General features: G+C 42.6%; 1 protein-coding gene across 3 annotated transcripts in view; it reads right to left on the reverse strand.

The window, feature by feature from the left end:
• Positions 1-20,456, reverse strand: part of GLI3 (GLI family zinc finger 3) — a 213,953-nt gene that overhangs the window by 87,862 nt on the left and 105,635 nt on the right. For all 3 annotated transcript variants that reach the window (XM_074575610.1, XM_074575608.1, XM_074575609.1), the window contains exon 4: positions 9,906-10,011. In XM_074575610.1, the coding sequence (XP_074431711.1) occupies positions 9,906-10,011 (106 nt within the window). The remainder of the gene's footprint in view (positions 1-9,905; positions 10,012-20,456) is intronic.

A 20,456-nucleotide genomic window follows, 5' to 3' on the forward strand; every position in this document is an offset into this window, starting at 1 on the left:
GTGACTATATAATGGCTGGAACACCGCAGCCATCAGAAGAAACAAAAGATAAAGGCTTCACACTGCTGTTCTTGCCCTATTTGTGTACAAAACTGGAATTGAAAAAGCATTTCTTGGGCAAAGCTGTAACTTTGAACAACCTCAAGAACCAGAAATGGGTGGGGACACCACTTCTAATGTGCCTGTAGGGGGAAATACATGAAAAACAAGGACTAAGTATAAAGCAAATGAATGTTCTGGCTGTACATTTTTTAGAGAAGTAGTAAATTCAATCTAAATGCTGGAAGCATTACCAGTTCCCTAAACAGAATAGGTAGCTAGGCATGCAGATGAAAAGCACAAAAGGGAACAAACTGGCCAACTTGGGACACACCTGCACCAGCAGGATGACCTACACATTTGCTACCTCAGTACCTTTGCGAGTCAATCTAATCGTAGGAGTAGAAACCCAGTTCCCACAAAAGATGTCAGGATGGAAGCCTGACATCCGAGGAACAAATATGGCAAACTAAGACAGAGGCAGCTACACAAGCTTTCTTGGTACTGTCTTGATGATGTACGCTGCTAGTGATCTTCCAGGGTGAAGCAGAGAACACCTGATTTGCCCCTGGTCATTCAGCTCCTGCCCTCCCCACCAAATCTGTCTACAATGTTGTTAAATGGGGCTATTTGCATTGGTGGCCTCTATAAACTGGACTAGACTATCAATCTTTTCTTCCACAGGCCAGTGGAAAAGGCATGATAAATCTAAGCTGAATTTCAACAGGAGATAGAGGACTGAAAGATGTGTATCTTTAAAGAGATAGCCACTTAAATCTGATATGTTTAGAAATTCTCCCTCATGCGAAATACTCCCTAATTGACACCAACGGTCACAGCACCTCATAAATAACGCTTTCGGGAAGGAGACAGGTCCTTTGGGAGCTTTGTATTCCTGGCTCATGGCCTTCAGGATGTCTTGCCTCTGTGTCTAACGTCTGTGGGGTCTCCAGAAAACTACCAACACCCCTATACAATTAACGATAAATGCAGACATAATCTACTGTAGGATCAGACCTAGACATTCAGTGCTGGAAGGGACTAAGCAATCCATTCTTGCCTGGTCTCTAACAGCAACTTCATAGAACCCAACCTCAATATAAAGCTGCTTCTAAAATAAGGTCCAAAGTCCTTCTTTGGTCATGTACAACAGCATCCTAAGAGCAAAAATCAAACAGCATAATAATTTTCTTTAAATTGTTTCCTCTGTTAATCAATAATATCAGTCACAAATGCTGGCCCAGCCTACCCTGAGGCACACAGATAAAACACCCATTGAGCACATTCCTTTGGGTGGTATTAGGGTCTTTTTTTTTTTCCTAGCATCATATAATAGAGAATATGCAAGGGGCAGCTACTTAGTCTCCTACATCTCAGAAGCCCAGCCGACACCAGCTCAAGAGTCTGCTTTCTGTTACAAATACGCAAACAAACACAGACATATACATACACATTTAGATATATATAAATATATAGTGGGTTGAGACAGAGGTGAGAAAAAGGGAAACGAGTTATTATTTAACTTCTGTTTTTAATTCCTTTGGGAAAAAAAGTCTGAACTAAATTCCAAGATTATAGGGGATACGATATCTTTGTTGGGGGAGAAGAGAGTCTAAGTCAGGGAAAGATTGTGTGAGTATGATGAAGATGCTCTGCGCTCCTACACCGCAGATGTACTCATTGCTCGCGTTTCATCCAGTTTATACCAACTCTCACTTTAGGGACTTCCAATTCACAACACAGAAATCTCACCAGTATGCTTTAAAAAAGGACGGGAAAAAAAGAGAAAGAAAGAAAGAACGCTAAGACTGTAACATTTCAGTTCTCTTTGAAGCAAGATTTAACATGAGTGGAAGAATTGTACTGAAAAAAAAGGAGTCTGTCACAGTCCAGTACCTCACAGGCCACTGCAACAAGTTTGACAGCAGCCTCTATAGAGTTGGCTTGCTTCTGGTTCACTGCACGTGAATACCACAGTCAATATCTGCTCACTCGACTAATACTGCTGACTACAGCACAAAGAACACAGGAATTTTGTCCAAGAAACCACAGGCTCAGAGTCTCTGAATGTGCACTATATTTAGAGCTTGCATTCTTTGCAGCTGATAACAGAATAAGATAATAGAAATTTCAAGCAGCAGAACTCTAGCATTGCAGCTATTCTATGTATTTTTGGATAAATGTTAAATTAAGGTAACGATACACATGTTCTAAATGTTTTTGCCCATTAATATTTTTCCTACTTGTTTTGTGTACGTTTTTCCTCTAATTTTCCATCTTTCTCAGACCCTGTGTAGCTCCTTCCATTAGTTTTAACCGTAAAGATCTAGAATTACTCAGTCAATGACAAATGAAAGCAAAGATATTCACCCTATTATATAAAGAGGATGCATGGGCACGCACACACACACACAAATGCGCACACTTGTGTACACATCCGCACACAGGGAGTGCCCCAAAAGCTTGAAGTCATGCCTAGTTATTCCTCAGCCTACAGAAAAATGTTAGATACAACACGGTGTCCCGAGGCACGACTACGCTGGCCATTCATTTTGCTTCCATCATCTCTTAATTCATGCTGGTTTGAAAGCCTGCCTTAGGGAATCGCTTCTCGCTGGCAGACGAGAATTCGTCTAAGCACCGTTAACTGCCCAGACGGGGTAAATCAGCCAAGTGGCAGTGCTGTGCAGTGCCAGTACCTTACTGCTGATAAACCTAGGAACTGTTTCTCCACCACAACATAAGCCAAACCTCTTTGAGAATCCCTTGGAGCGGTCTGGCCCCACCAGACAGACCTGTGCCACCCTGCCCCTCAGGCAGGGCTCAGGCAACCGGTTCCCTTTAGAGCAGCGGAGGAGCACTCCTCAGGACCGCTGAGAGTTTTCCCCTCTTTTTCCTCCCTCTGCGTCACCCCGGGAAGTTGTGCTATGAGTTCTTGCTGCTACCGAGTGACTGTATCATGTCAGATGGTCAGCCAGCAGCCCGCCGGTGAACACATGCCTTTCTCATTAAGGCTGGGGACTGCTGCCTTCCCAGCACTTTTCTCGACGTAAAAAAATTGAATGGAAGATTTGGGGGAATTTCTTCCAAAGCATTTTTAACGAAACAAACCATTGCTTTTTCCAAGCTTTTCCTTTTACATTAAAAATCTCACCAAAATTTTCCTCTTATTTGAAATGCTGTAACTCCTCCAACCACCCCAAAATCAAGCTGGCTGTACGAGAAGAACAAAGAGCCTCTGTTAACGCAATATTTATCTGCTGCTATTGTTTCTCTTTTATAAATCTGTAGTTCCTTGGCATTACAATTAGCTACTCCAGAGAAAATGATTATGTCACAAAGTATTATCCGCCACAGAAACAGATGAATGATGTGAACCAAATGTAGTCTGGTGCACTTAGAGGCAATTCTGTTGACTTTCATGTAAATGTGCTTGCTAAAAACGGGGATGATTTTTAGCAGCGAATCCTTATTTGATCTAGAATTTATTTGCCAGCAGAAATGAACTTTTAAATAAGACACACTTCCTAGCAGGAAGAGAACAAATCTCTGAGAAACAGGAGTTGAATTGAATGTGCAGAAACTTTTGACTACAGCTTACCTAAACAAATCCATGTAACTAAACTTATGTAAAATAGCTACATTGAAAAATATTTATCCTATTCTTGACCTATATTTTTACCTACTTTTTTTCCTTTTGAGTGTCTCAGAATCAAAAATTTAAGAGAATCACATACCCTTCTTTTTTCTGCAATTCGATATATGCCACCCATAATTTGCTTTCCAAACTTTTTACAGTTTCAGACAGTTTTTAAAAACACGGTCTGTTTCTGAAGCTACTCTGCAAGTGCGCTTGCAAAGGAGAATTTATGATCTGCAAGTCTTAAGGTAAATATTACTAAACAAGTACCAACAGCTAAATAAAACACTGATTCACTATTTTAAATGATGCAACAGTACATGCTGAGTGAGAGACTGCAGTTCTGGTCTAGACTCAGGCTTCCTTTTCCCCATTTTGTAAAAGGCCTGGCACTGAATGAAAACTATCTGCTGACGTCTATGTGCGGCCACCTGGCCCTGCTATTTCGCTTCTGTGAATTACCATGGCTGTGCTGCTCTGTCACTAAGAAAAGAGGCATACATGTTGCTTGCAGAGCCTACAACACACATATCCATGGCATACAACGCACTGAATAACCTCAACGAGTCACCAGACCACGCTGCCTCCTTCTCGGAGACTTGCTATAAAAATCCTCCAGGCTATTAGCAGCTGCTTAGTCTCGATGCTGCACTTCCCTTCCAGGGACAGGTTTCTTGGGGTGCTTCCCATTTAATACAAGATTTCTCCCTGCTTACAGAAAATACTTCCATGGATGATTTTGGAAAGCTGTTAACTACAGTCATCTTTTCATGTCCCAAGAGCTTCCCAGTCTTTCTTCTTCGATGGCTCCTGGCTAAACCATAAAACCCGTTCCAGGTCTTAAAGTAATTAAAGCCAATTCAACGAGTGATGTTTTTCACACTGGGTGGGGCTCTCCTTCCCACTGTGAAAAGATCAATGAATGCTCTGACAAGCTGACGGACTCCTTGCCAAGTCTCCAGCTTAGACGTACACTAAGGTAAAGCAGTAGGTAAAAGATTTAAGAGATTTAAACACTAAGATTTTTAGAAGAAATAAGAGCTTAGGAACAAAAGTGCAAAGGAAAAATCAAAATGTCAGTGATGGGGCTAGGAAAACCTAAAGGTCCTATCAAATGTATGGCAAGCAGTTTCTCTCATATAATCAAGGATATTTTGCAGAGCCAACTCTTTAATCTTCTCAGACTTGGACATCCCCCATTGTACTGCGTGGTTCAAAATCAGAGGCTGATGAAAGCCGAGCATCTGGGCCTGACTTTCCTTTCCTTTTCACTCTTGTGTAACTGATGTCTGTATAAATTAGGTATGAAATAACATATCTAAGAATCAGACTCTCTTTTTATCAACTTAAAGCCGACTGCAAGCAAAACACATGCTTTGCTTTAGTACCGGGGCATTCAGAGAGTTCAAAATAGCTGTTCAAGGCATTCATGTTAGGCACATGCACAATTATCTGCCCATGCATCATTTCAGGGCGTGAGACTGCCAAACTCGGATGCCGCCAGCCTCAATCAGCAGTTAGAAAAAAAGGAGCTCAGAGTATCGTTGATCCTAGGAAGCCACAAGACAGCAGCTTTACCTTGCAGCTTCCTCCTTGCAAGGGCAGCTTCCCCTGGCCTTAAGCATATGGGTAACATCAGTGCACCTTCCCTTAGGTTTACCTGCTCGCACTCCCTTACTCACAGTCCACGGCTAACATAAAATGGGATGGCAACAGAAAGAGCGACGGAGAAAAATGAATGAATGGTTTGAAACATGCATAGTGTATCTTGTAGTACATTCTGCCCTGAAATTTTAACTTTCTACTAGCCTCCTACGCCATGTCCATTAACTGCTCTGAGGCGTACACAGGCCAACACTATGGAGCCTTCCTGATATTGCCACTTGGCAGTTGTCCCCTGCCCCACCTCTGCAGGAGTGTGCTTCCTTCACAGCCATGATAACAGCGCCTGGAAACACCAGGTGAGGTCACCTTCAAAGGCTGTCCAACCCAGCTTTGAAATGAAGCAGACTGGGAGCCACCTATTAACGCAACTTGGTAAAGGTACGGGAATGAGTGAATGACCAAGAGTGGCAGCTTCCTAAATCGCTGTGATTAAATCCGTCAGTAGAAGTTTGCCTCTGCCTGAGGAGCTTCTTTTTTATTTTTTTTTAATTAATAAATAAAAACTCTCATCCTGGCTAAGTCAGTTTTTAAAAGTTTAAAGGGACTACAAAGTTGTTTACACTTGCACTGTCATAAAAACAGTCAAGACACACTTATTCTTCCTCTGATGTATGCTAACAACTCCTTTCCAACAAAGCTGATGCCAACAAAGACGTCAGGTGACTGGAAGACTTAGCCGGTAGTAAAAATTTATGATTTGGTTCTTGAGGAGTAAAAAAAGAATAGCATGCTCAAAGTATAAATTTATGTGCAAATAAATACCCTCATCAGCAGCATGATTTTGAATGACTGCACACCGACCAGAGAAGGCATCACACTCTATTAGATGGCCTAGCAAATGTCAAGGACCAAAACATAGTTTAGCTGCAGTCTCTCCTTTAGTACCTTACTTTAGAAATCAATTTTGAAAATTAAGAAAGAGCTAGACAAACACAACAACAAAGAAAAACAAAGCAAGAAGTGGGATTACTAAAGCCATGCTTCTTTTAGTATGTTTTAATCATATCATGTTTAACAAGTAATTTAACTTGCTAGTTCAATGAAAAGTAGCAAAACTGAACTACAGTTTACTGGAGTACTTTTTAAAACTAAGATTCATGCCTTGAATTCAAAAAAAAAAAAAAAGAAAAACACAAGCTCTACCCTTCAATTACACTGTTCATATGTTGCCGCTAAAGAACAACTTAAGTTTCATACATCTTCCCTGAAGTATAAACCGAAGATGTACTGTAGAAATTCCTGGATAACTACATAGTCCTAACAAACAGGTTTTGGTAACACAAAGTGACACATTTCAGTACATATTCATAAGGGTTGGGGGTTATTATTGGCCTGTAATTGCAGTTGTTCTAACACCTAATAAGCCATGGCTGGAAAAACAAAGGCAGGTTAATTTGTGATTTCCTCTACTCATTCAGAGGCAAATTAAGTGTCAAACAGCTAATACAGAACATATTTCATTTTATGAGATTTTAATTTAATTCTGCACCATATCGTTGATGCCTTAATGTAGGGTGGTTTATCTAAGAAGAAGAGCAATTTATAAACCTCTTTCAATTGAAATCTTTAATGATAGGATACGATAGCATAATTACAGCAATGCCTGCTAGTCCTACTATACATAAGCATCTGTCAGCAATTCCATCATAAACATAAACCCTTATTTTAGTGGTTTATAACTCAGTTATAAAATTTGGCTCCGGGCTGAAATTTGGGATACAACAGTTCTGCCCATCAGCAATTAAACTACAAAAACTATACATAGAAATACATGTACGTCTTCAGAGCTGTAAGCACGTAAGAGCCCTGTAACACCTTAAAAATTCCTCCTCTCTTTTTTCTTTTTCACTTCACCACTGTTCAAAATTATGTGCCCACATTGTAGGTATCATGCGGACAAGGCCCTCTCCGCATTTTTTCTGCGCTTGTATTATACCTAAACTAATTCCACTAAGACTTGACAGGTTCTGGAATGCATTTCTAGGAGCTTGGGTAACTGGAATGATGCCAATTTTTTGCCCTTTTTTTATTTTTATATTACACACACAAATGCATTTGAGCGTATTATGAAGCTGAGGAGAAAACCACTCACACAATGAAGTCAGTGATGAAGCTGTGGGTAAACAATTGTATCCTGATCAGTGTTCTTGCCATTTTCTCTCAGAACTCTCAAATAACTTTTCCGACCCAGTCCTTTTTTTCTTCTTTTAGTTTTTTTAATGGACGTTACGACACCACTTCAAGTAATGGCTCTGAAAAATCTCAGATCTAACACTCCCAAGTGATACTCACACGAAGCTCTGTAAAACTTGCAAGAAAACTGCTGGGTGTCTACCTCATACATACATTAAAATGTATCCCTGAAAACTGCAGAAGCATGACAAACCTGAACATCTACAAAGAAGCTGTTGGAGTCCAACAGATTTTATTTTTTAAGTTGCTTAATTGCGTATTTACATTTAATTACACCCATCACAATGGCTCCAAGGGTCCACTACAGCTCATCATTCCAACGGCGACACAAACCAAATGTGCGGAAGAATCAATAGAAGTCAATGGAAAAATAAATGGCTGCTATCAAGGAAATTTTGAGTTTAAAGCTTGGGCTGATATCAGAGTGTATTTCTAAAGCAGTTGCCTGCAGTCATATTGCATCACGCTAAGATCTCCTCAACTCTAACAAGCCTCTGCAGGGCCCAGCTGAATCACGACTGCACCGCAGGCTAAGGCAGGGGGCAGGGAGGTGCAGCCCTTTTCCACAGAAGGGGCATCGTTTTCGGCATCAGAGGGGACTACCACGGAACACCGAATGAGACAGGAAGCAGGCATTTTCAACATCTTTGAGAGCTCTTACAGAAATCCTGGCGCTTTTAGCAGAGTAGGCTGCTAGTCCCAATCTCCCACTGTCACTCGAAGCGGGAAATGGTGGTCTACCCACCAAAAGCCGTCCCATGTGATGGTATGGGCTGGGTTCGTGGGGCTCAGGCTCCGGACAGGGCTCAGCACAGACAGCGGAGCCAGGCAGGGTCCGACATGGCACAGGATTCAGAAGCCTCTGCGAAGGCTCACAGGTGGTACCCAAGTTTTGGAAGACAGTCCCTCTGCTGATGCAGGCTAAAATGCTTCCTGGGGCTCCCAAACCCGTCTCCCTCACACCGAAGACAAAGGGAAATTCCCCACTAGCTCCAGAAGGAGCAGGATCGTCACCTCGTCACCCCAGCTCTCAAAAACATCCAGGCGAAATATTCACTGCACTGCAAAATCTAGGATGACCATGTAATGACTCTGTCTGAGCCTGCCACCTTCAGCTTACAACAGTTTTTAGCAGCAAATTTAAGTGTGTATTTGAGTATATTTTATGATGTGGTTGCCTGTGGTGTAAATAGTGATGCATCAGAGGAAGTCTGAGGAATAAATCACAAGTTTCTGTACTCTCTCTTTCTATAAATACCCACTTTTCCTCTAATGCCCAAGAAGACTGCAACACAGATTTATTACTTACCTCCAGGCAAATTTGCTCTGAAATTACAATTCAGTAATAGAAGAGTGACCCAAAAAAACTGTTAGTAAAATATTGTGTGTGTACTTGGGCATGTAGTTAGGACTGTTAATATCAATTAATTCTGCTCACAGAGGAGGACTTGTTTTAAAACAACTTCATTTTTCTTCTGCATATATGTAATTACACAGCTGTAACTAATAGCCATAGCAAAGCAATCTGCCATCTAAACAACTAGCATTATTCTTCAAAGTATTGCTTGTGCTTTTCTTCTTGTATTTTCTCAGTATGAGAGGGGATTAGTAGATATGATTAAATGTATATATCAAGCCTTTTAGTGAAATACCGAGTCCTGCTTTTCAGCTCCATTTTTAATGGTATATAGCAGTTTGCTGGCCACAACTGTTTTATTCTGCAACGCTGATATCCGTCTCCCCATATAGAATAAGATAATATTTATTTCTACAGGATTTCACCGCTACCACCCTTTTCTAATGCACGTTATCACTGGTATTCATTTCTTTTATCTTTGTGTAAACCATGTGCTCTATCACATTTGCCATTTTGTTTGGGTGACGTTCCCATCAATCAACCGATTGCCTGTGCGTGCACACAACAGGAACTATGAAAATTTACCAAAAATTTCATTATGCTTCATAGCAGTCACTGGAAAAAAAAGAAAATGCAGCTTTGGCATGAAAGAAAATTTTAGCTATGAGGAACCCCAAGCCTAATACGGACAAAATACATGTTTTGCCTGGCTGTATTTCACAGGGTTCAGCACTTTTTAATTTAGCATTTATAGAACGACAGCACGCAGAATAAATATCAGCAAAACGTATAGGTAACACTTGCCAGCCACCTATTATAACAGAAATTCCTCAGACACCAGCCTGGGTTTTGCTTCACGAATAGATAACCTCGACACTTTCCAAAAGTAAATCTCACTCTCTGGCAAGACTGGCAAAGTACTTCAGGTGCACGGCTTTAAGCACCGCAAAGGTTCATATACTTGCCCATTCTTCCAGGCGGCTGAAGCAAGGGGAAATACTGAATACTCACACGTGCAGAGGAGGAATGGGAGATGGTTCGTAATGGTAGCGTCCCTCATGATGTCGCGCATCAATTGGTACAGGAGGGTGGAATGCTGGAAAGAGGTGAGGCGGATCTGAAAAAACAAGCAAGGTTCCTGGATCTGAGTATCTCCAATGGCTCTTTAAAGACAACATTCATAAAGACGGAACAGATGTTGAAAAGCAAGTGCCACCAGCGCTACGACTTACAGGTCACATTGTCCTTCCCTGCTGCAGTCAGTCAGGTCCGTCTGAGAGGAGAGTTTGGCCCACAGTGTTTGCATGAATATGTATTTACTAATTTTAATATTCTCTTTTTATAGCTTAAATGGAAAGGGACGTAAAGAAGTCTTTAATAAATAATTATGTGCCCATATGTGAAGTGTCAGATCAAAAGGACCATCAAGCCTTTCATAAGCATTCCCGATCTATTTATTTTTTATTAAAACAAGAAAAAAAATCATGCTAGGACAAAAAGCCTAAGCAGAGAATACAATACAATAAAAAAAGTATATCCTCAGAGATGTACACACAATCCTACAATGGAAAGCAAAGCAGTATGCTGAGATATGACTATCTAGAGTAAATCACGCAATGGAGTTAAAAGGGAAACGCAACTGGGAACTGCCGTATTGAAGATGCTTAACTGCAGCGCGCTGATGGCCGCATCCAGAGGAATGTGCCTGAGGACAACGGGACTCATTTCATATACCGCTCTTAAAAAGGAAGGGTGCTTTTTTTGTCCCCATGGCTGGAGACTCAGGGACACACGGCTGCATTATGCTCCCCTGCTCTGTCTCCTCCAAGGCTTTTGCAGGACAGGGGGTTTTGCAGCTGCCAGGGCTCCCGTTCCCCGCTGTTTCCGCAGAGCCTCGGCGACAAGGCTGACAAAAGGGGGAATGTGCCCCTGCCGCCCCCATGGGCTCTGCACCGAGGGGCCAAGCGCAAGCCGGCCCCGCAGCTCCCCACCGCTTCTGCAGCAGGATGGCCTCCCAGCTTTGGAGGACACAATGCGTACGAACCACAGCTCTCCGCACCATCGCAGTGGTGCGAGCTGTGTACCTAAAGGAGGTTACTGCCGACCGCGCTGCTCACCACTGCCTCCCAAATGCTCAAAATTCAAACGAGATGCTGAGCATCTCCAGCCGCACAAAACAAACCATTCCTGCCCAATTATTAGGCGTTTGCCACTTTGGATGAAGTCACGTATTTATCTGACACCAAAAGCTGAGAAGTACAGACATCAAGTCATGTCATGGATTTACTAAAATGCTTTGAGAAAGAACGAAAACTTTAATTATGCACTGGCAGTAAAACTAAGCCTATTTCGGTTTTGCCTGCTGACTCTTGAAGGTATCTTCTCTTTGTGTTTCCTGCCTTTCCTATTCAGCAAAATGTAATCCTCCTCTTAGATTATGCTATCTGTGAAAGCAGTTTCCTCTCGACAGCTAGAGATGGTTTAAAAAAAAAAAAAAAAGGCATTTTTTTCCCCTTGGTGTTTGGCAAAAGTTGCGTTGGTTTATTACGATGTTTTGAAGTGGGAGAGAGAACTAGAGGAACAAACCTCATGGCCCTAAGGGAGTAAACAGAGGGGATGAAGGGGAAATCACGTAAATTCTGTAGAAACATTCCCAGTATTTCAGGAAAATCTGGAAACATCTCACATGGCCTCTCCAGTTTCACAGCTTGTTTTTGTGAAACATCACCAGCATGTGATCAGCCACAGCACATTTCTCCCATTTACTGACTCAGGGCTTAGGCACCCTAAATGAAAAATAATTGTGGCTTACTACTGCGAGCAGGGCACTCAAACTCACGGTAGGTTTAATTCCAGTTTTGCGGCCCCAACTGGACCTTGGCATGCAATCTCTTACAAGCTTCACTCCCCATGCTGAGCACCCCTGGGCTTCAGCAGGAGTAAGGGTGGGTCACAGATGACCAGGTACCCCCGTGAGCACACTGTCATCATCCCAGTGGAGGATGCTTGCTGCCACCTCCTGAAACACATTCCTTACCAGCTACCAAGGTGGAGAAGGGGAAAAGGGGCATGATAAGTGTCTTTTAGTGCATCTCCCTGCCTGCCCTGTTCCCTGCTTTGCTGGTATTTGACTCCAGCCGCGTAAGCCGAAAGGAGGAGCTTTCAAAGCAGATGTCTGGCATTTTACCATAAAAACTCTGCCACCATTTTTTCAGCAAAGGAAGTCACTCACGCCCTCGCAGATGCACAGGCAAGTCCTTCTCTGCCTTACGCATCTCTGAAGAGTGAGTCTGGGGAGTACCAGTGAGACCACAGAGATTTTGTCACCCTTATTCATGTGCGACAGAACGGGTTCCACCTGGCCAAGGCAAGCAATCCTGCTCAGGACACCGAGCCTCCTCACTGTCCCACCCTCACCCAGCCTGAGCACCTACCCATTAAAAGCAGTCCCAATGTTTATGCAGTGAAACACCATTTAACCCTCCTAAATGCGATCATCTATCTTCGCCTGCCTGGGAAATGGAAAATGAGTATTAAATGACACAAAAAGGGTTTTCCCCTTTGTGGGGCCTATGCAGCGCAAAGCACCAACAACTTGTATTTAACACATGGAATATAAATCTCCAAGAACACCTTTTTGAGTCCTCTCACATTAAGCTCCTTTGTATATCCTGGTTGCATCTTGTTTGTCGTTTCCATCTGGGAAAGAGCCGCACTCCATCACGGCACAGGGAGCTGTCTCTGTCAGCCCTGCGCCGACTGGAGCAGAGCTGCATATCAAAACCCAACATAATTATCCATCTCACAGTTTATTATTTACACATGAGCAATACAGCTGGTGAACATCGTAACTCAAGTGTATGTGTAATAAGTTACCACACTGTAGCCATCTCCTGTTGCAACCCTTAAGAAAAACCACATGATGACTTTTCCAAAGTCAGGCTAAAACTGCTGAAGCAGAATAAAGTGCCACTAAACCTGGCTACCTACTATTTATCATATAATTTCCTGACTGATGGTTCCACAAACCAGCTGCTAAGTGCTGTGTACTCTACTGTCAGCAGACTAACATGCTAAATGGGAGACAGGGAGAATAATGTGCAGAACTAGTGGAGTCAATTTTACGGAGGGAATTCAAATTCTGCCTTGTTTGGGTCAGCCCTCAGCATAGAGGTAGGCAGTAAATTCTACGTGCTTGGGGGTCCAAAAGCACTCCACTTTGAAGAGCATTGAATATTTATATGGAAAGACTCTTAGATCAAACAGGGACCTGCCAAAGCACCTATCGTCCAGGGCTTCACTTGGAATTCACTTGAAACTCCATAAAAATGTAATCTGTTGACATGTATTTATATGGAAATACATAGTGAGAAGTTTGCAAAGCAGTAACTCCGGCTCTAGCCAGTTTCACATTGCTTTTTCATATCCCACCCAGTAACTATTTCATTAAAAGCACCATCAGAATATTACAGGCAGATTCTGCCGCTATTATTTATGCTGTAGCTGAGTAAAGAACGAGTGAGACTAGTCAAGGGCCAGAATTGAATCTGGACCTACCCGACTCCTGGCTATTTGTGAGAGATGCTCTACCCACCTAGAAACCCAGGGGGCAACTTAGTGCAAAAGACCGGATACCTGCTCTGACTATAATGACATTTTCACGTTTCACGTTTAAAGTGTGAGGAACAAAACTCTCACCCTTAGCAAAAAGGAACTCCTCTCACCAAAAAAAAATTCAACAAAATCTAACTTCCTATTCTGCTAGGGAAATTATTTGTTACCATTAGCTGCTTCTTAAAAATTCTGGCTGAGATGCAACCTGCTACAGGGTATGCCAGACAGTTTTCTTATACACATCCAAAAGCAACCATGACTTCCTGGGCCGATCCTTCAATTACATCCTTGCAGAGACTCCCTGCCGTAAGTGTACAGTACAGGTGTCAACACGGACAGATGCTGCCTGTGTATTAGGAGCCCTCAGCTCCAATTCAGCAGAAGTATCTGACTCTGTGCTTAAATTTCATTATTTTCAAGAACGTGTAAGGACATGCCAAGGCACTGGAAATACACTTACACACATTTCTCACGCATTGCTGAATTTGGTAGCTGTTGCCGCCTTCTCAGTTCTCTGCTGCCTACTACTGTAAGCTTCCTTCTGATGCTCTCCTGTCTCCTGCATAGCTAACAGGGTCTCCTCAAAACAAAACGGGAGATACAACTGCCTGAAATGCTACAAACTCATCAATTTTAGCACTATGAGATTTTCCAGAAGATACGTCAATTTATGCTGACTTTTTGTTGTGTAAAACGTGCCTTTTTATTTCTTCTTCAAGAATCTTTCTCGCCTTCTTAAAGAAAGTGAATAGGATCATCTCTCTCAAATTACAATCACTCCCATACAGGAAAAAAGAAGAGACCTACACTTGTTCTCTGAAAGTCGGCAACCTAGGGCTCCACCTCAGCATCAAGGGAAAGAAACAGGAGAAATGACAGGTATGGTCCTTGCTGCTGAACACCAAACCTGAAATGAAGTCTGATGAGACGTAGCAGGCAGCAGCAATTCACTGCAAGACTTGGTGGAAAGGCAGACGATGCTACCTGGCTCAGAGGTGCTTGTGCAACACCTCAAGACAAGAGCAGAGAGGTCACGCTGCTCCAAAGCTCACTGAAGTTAAGGATAACTTTTCTGTAGACTCTGTAGTCTCTCAAATGAGCCTTACTCAGTCAGGGTATCACTACATTTGGAGAATTCGCCTGTGGTGGTACGGCTAGTAAAACACCCTGCCCTCAGCTAACCGACTTGCTCAAGCACCTTGTGATTCCTGCCAAACCCTTGAGGAAGACGGCTGCTGAAATGACAGGCTGCATTTTTCATCACGTCAAGAAAATGTTTGCTACCATAGAAAATGCCTGCGTTGGCCTGAACGCGCCCAGTGCGGCCCTGATGCCTGCACCTATGTCCTGAGATCGGGGCCAAGCAAACACAGGACTCAAGCCCGACACAGGAAACCCTCGTTATGTTTTAGCAGACTTGTCCTCAGGACAATCAGCTCACCAAATTAAATGTCGGAACTGAGCCATTTGCAAAACTCTGTCTCACATATAACCTCATTTGAAGTGAAATCTCCTTCCCGCTTCAGATTCATTATGGTCTTGACGCTGAACTCGGTGGTACCAAGCTTTCACACCAGATGTAACAGAAACAGTCTCAGGCAAAATATAGCCTCCTCGATAATGCCTTTTCAATACGTGGAACAGTTTTGAAGAGTTTGCCAGCAAATTTCTACACTTCCTTTGGTTCATAAGCTGATCACCAGATGGGAATTTTCTAATATTCAGGCTTGCAGAGTCCCTAAGGGCACCACTGTTTCTTCATGTACATTTGTTTCAACTGATCTGAACTTAATGGCATTGCCAGGTTTTATGGCAGGAATTAGGTTCTTTTTTGCCAAGCAAAGATCTTATTTTGGATTTCTGTTTAATTACAGCTTGTGTTAGGGCTCAAGAGCACATGTTGTCTTTCGGGGGTTTTTTAGTCCTCTTTCAAAAAGGGGTGAGTTATGTTCTCTACGTATGCTTATACAGAGGCTTTCATCAGGAAGAAAAATGACTGAGCCATGGCCACACGTTAATGCATGCACTTAACTTTGTGCACTTTGAAGAGTCTCCCTACGGTGACTGGGGTTGCTGCTTCAGCGTGGCTGGTTGCCATCTGAAGCACTGCTTATGTGCTGGCTGATCCACAGATGTGCCACAGCCAGTTATCTCAGGAGGCTTTTCCGTGTGTGCGTCCCTGTGTGTGCGTGCATGCCAGCGCACGCTTCCGATGTGGCAACTGTCGTGTTGACACAGATGCGACTACTCACTATCTGACTTCGCAGAGAAGGAGATTTTAAGTAGGAAAAAGAAAAAGCCATGGCAAAACTGAAAAAAAAAAAAAGTAAATAAATGGATAAAGCCAAGAAATGGACAGGAGGAGAGTGAGAAAAGGAATTTTTAATTTATAAGTCCTCCCAATTTCAGTAACATGAAATGTTAATTGTGATAACATACAGTAGATACACCACTTTCAGAGAAAAACACAGTTTTCAATCAGATCACATCCCTTCCATGTGTCTGTGTGGATTAATGATGATCAGACTTCCCCTCCCTACCCTCTGCTTGTGCTTGCGCGGCGTATACACTGATCTTAAAAATAAACCACAACCCCAGCTCTCTGCCTCTTGTTCTGGCTGAAAAATAATTTTTACCTTTGCAAAACCGAAAATTAAGACTTCAGGGCATCTCAGATCCCTGCCATCCGTTTTACCGCTTTTTAGTTTGTAAATTTAAATACCTTGTGGGAACATGTTTTATTGTTTTTAGTAGTTCCACAACAACCATTACGCCAAACACATGAAGGAAGAGCAGTTATCGGTGTGCTGGAAGAAAAGTGGCTGGAAATGATTTCATCAGCTGGCACTGAGAGGTCTTTAATATGCCAAATTTGCTGCAGGTATTGGCTAAATAACTGCTGGATTGATTTCAGTTTGAACGCTTTATTACTCCTCCCTGTCACTGCAACTCTGCTGTCTGAGGAGCAGGACTGCCTTCTGGCATACTAACTAAACTTCCTCAAGTCCATTCAACCGACTCCAGTGCTCCCTGCCATTTGCCCATCCAAAAAAGGAAAATTAAAAAAAAAAAGTATTGAGAGACAGACTTGCGGGATAATAAATATATTGCATGTACAACGCACCTTGGACTGAAGAGTCTCAAATTCCTTAATAAAATAATTTGTGATTCATCACAGCCCAGTAACTTAAAAATGACTCTTTCCACTGGGGTAGACTCACCACTAAAGTGAAGGAAGGAATCCTTGTGCTGCCCTGCTCATGCAGTCGTGAACTTGCTGGTTGAGCGAAGTGGGCACAGCACTGCTGCCCCGCAGCCCTGCCGGGACGTGCATTTTCAGAGAAGGAAAGCCAAGGCACTTCACCAGCACAGTTTGCCCAAGACCCAAGAGCAAATTGGTGGAAATGCACCAGGAATATCCTACCTCAGTAGCTTCTTTCACCCAAACAACACTGGCTGCTTCATCCTACAAGCCACCTTAGAAAGCCCTCATGAACATGAGCAACAGCTGTACACAGCCAGCATCTGTACGTTGTCCCACGCTTTCAGGAAGAGACGATGATGATGAGACACCTTAGCCTCATCACCATGTCACTTGGAGGGAAAATTGTTTCATCTACGGCAGCTGGCACTTGGTACGGCACAGTTCATCTTTTTCATAACCTCTGGATCCCACATAGCATTTCTTAACAAACTTAATAATGTGGTCTCCGCAAGAAAATGACAAATTGTCCTCTGCCAGGAAGCTGACAAAAGAAATCCCTCCCTCCACTACCTCCGATGGACTCTGCAGCAAAAAAATAATTCAGCTTCTGCCTTGCAACACACTTGGTGTTTTGCTGTTGCTCCCCTAACTTCTTGTGCCACCATCCATCAGTGCATCCTCCACCGCTTAAAAATTCCACCACCCTCAAGGAATTATGGAAAACAAAACAAGAATCCATGTTTAACTCTCAACAACCCCAGACATGTGGCTTCACCCAGCTGCTCTGGAATGCTTCCCACCTTTGATTACACATGGTTATGAAGGATCACATCCTCAGTGTTTCCTTCTCTACAAGCAGCAAGTAACTGGATGCATAACCACAATATATACACAAATAATTTGTACCTATGGACGTGTGTGCATACCCATTTCTGTAACACACAGCAAATTCCAGTGGTTGAAGGTGAGGTACGAAGTGGAAACTAAGGAAATGAAAAGATTATAAAAGAAATAAATCCTGTTCCACGCTGGAGAGAACTAAAGAGAATTCTCAGAGCAAGGCTCTCAACTCCAAACTACTCCTAAGCAGAGGTTTAACGTGGGCTTCCTGACCAGTGGGAACAAGGAGCTGCCACACAACAGCTTGGTTGTTCCCTACGGCTCAACACAGCTCAAGAGAAGCATTTGAATGCCCTGCTATCAGCTGCACACATTAACTCAGCAATAACAAATATCTGTAAGGTGCAAAGGTAAATGTGGCTAAGGAGAAGTAACAGGAAGCCATAAACTAGGGAAAAAAAAATAATCTGGAAACATCCCTCTATTGCTGCTGATTTGATGTGGGAACAGATAAAGACAAGTCGGGCAATTCAGCATGATTTGGTGACATTATTAGAAGTTTATAAAGCAGCAGCATGAGTCAGTCTGCAAGCATTATTTGTTTAAATTACGCTTTGGAAACTTGTGTGCTCTTCTGTGTACCAGAATCAAGATTAAAAGCTTTTTGAAAGACCAAACCTCGAACAGTTGGGCATCAGTATAGCACGATGAAAATCACTATAGCTAAACAGATTTCCAGCAGCTGAAGGTCTGGACCACAGGGTGAAAAACTTGGAAACAGGTTATACTTAGCAGCTTTGATGAGTAATTTATGGCATGATAGGAATTAGAGAGGGAAAAGTATAATTAGATCAATTATGTCTATTTTTAGATATTAAAACAGTTCAGATTCTATGGGATGCACAATCAGATGAACACTCGGAGAGATTTCTTTTTCCCTGCTGTTCAACATGATTTTTTAAAATTTCATCCAAATATTCATAATTATTTCGCTTCTCTCTGTACCCTCCTTAGCAATTACTCTCCTTCTGTGGTGTTTACACTCTTCAAGCTCTTGCAGATGAGCAGATAGTTATCACATGTGCTGTCAGGCCACTCGATAATATACATTTATTGCATCCTTTAATCTCTGTGTCCATATTCTAAATTAATCGTAGTCACTTGTTTTGACTCCCTGGGTTTCTTACAGCTTGGGAGAGATATATAGTTGTCACTCCTGCACTCTTGGGCATCAGGTTTTCATGTAGGCTAACATGACACTGCTTAGGAGGAGGCAGCCTTAGAAATTTATAATAGAAACAACCTATTTCTGCAAATTTCTCTTTCCAGCAGGGGTATGTGTTTCTTGTACACAGTCTCAAATACCATTACCGTTCATTTTCCTACTACAAGACAGTGCCTTCATCAGGTGGCAGTGACCTACCCTACCATTTCTAGGGGACCGCTGGTGACATGAGCACTGCTCAAGTCAGGTAAAGGCAATAAAATGTGTCTTTAAGCTGTCTTCTTTCTCCTTGTTCCCTCGTCCTACATCAGCTTCTTAGAGAGCTTCTCCCTTGTACTTCATTTTTATGCTGGGTACTTTTTGTTTCAGATCATTACTGAAGATGGAAAGTACGGTGAGTTCCCTTAATTTGCCATATTGACATTTATCCTAAGTACTCATTCAGCCTATATTTGAGAATGTCATATTGTCAATATTCCAGTCAATCTGAGTTAGTTTTTTCAAACGGAGCTTTGAGGCAAATATTTCTAATGAAAAGGGCCATAGTCAAATTACATCACTTCCCTCTACCTCAATCTGGTCACTGTTAACAGGAAGATATCCTTTCTGAGACACTCGGACCCTCTTCAGTGAAAATTCCCAATGAAGAGCTACAGTAGCAGTGTTTTATCCACTACTCATTATTTCTTTAATTCCTTAGAAAGAGTGGTTCAATTGCCTAAAACTGCTCGTTCTTTACAAATCCGTCATGAGTTTTGCTCATGATCATTTTTTTAAGTTTGTTTTTCTTTACAGACAACCTCTTTGTTTCCTATTGCTTAGACAGAGGGTGAGAGTATCACCTTTAGGTATAACCACACTTTTTCTTGGTTGGATTGTTGTTAGGATTCCCCCATTTCCTCCTCCCCACCAAAGGGCTTTTCTCTACAGCATATGGGAAGTTCCTCATAGTGTCATATCAACACCTTGCCTTCATCCTCTCTCTTGTTCTCGGCAGACATAATGGCAGGATCTGGCCTATGCTTCTCTTGCTTTCGGAACTAAGTGCTGCTTACGAAAAGCACCCAAAGCCTTTACATCACCCACTTACAGCTCGCACCACCACTGCGAAGTGGGATGAAGGGCACATCTGTCTGAGTGTACTTGTTTAAAAACAGAAATCAAAAAATCAGAGTCAACAACCTCAGCTCCATTAACACTCATGGTCCTTACGCTCTGTGAGGAACAGCCCCGAGTTAGCAGTGTGATGTGTCAAAACTAGACGCTGCACCCGGTCGCATCATAGCTGCGGAGCAGGGACACACGACTGCAGAGGGTACCTGGCTGCAGAACCAGCTCCAGCACCTCCTGAGCTCTCCTGCCTGCACTGCGTCCTATTCACACTGCTACGGCTCAGGTGTCACGAACAGCATGGGTAGGTCCAGCTTCACCAGGGAGGAAAAACACTGCCGTTCATGAGAGAAAAGGGAAAATGGAAGAACAGAGACGTGAACAGGCAGAAGCACACAAATGCAGTAGTAGGCAAAGCAGCCCATAGCATTAGCAAAGATTTTTCTGCATAGCAACAGTACAAAAGCAAACTCTTCAGGGCAGTTTCCATCTTTACATCACCTGTCTACAGTGCTTACCGCAACGGGACCCCAGTCTCTGACTGAGCTTTTTGGCACTACCATAGATG

This window comes from Larus michahellis, chromosome 2 (assembly GCF_964199755.1).
Source record: "Larus michahellis chromosome 2, bLarMic1.1, whole genome shotgun sequence".
Classification (NCBI taxonomy): Eukaryota; Metazoa; Chordata; class Aves; order Charadriiformes; family Laridae; genus Larus; species Larus michahellis.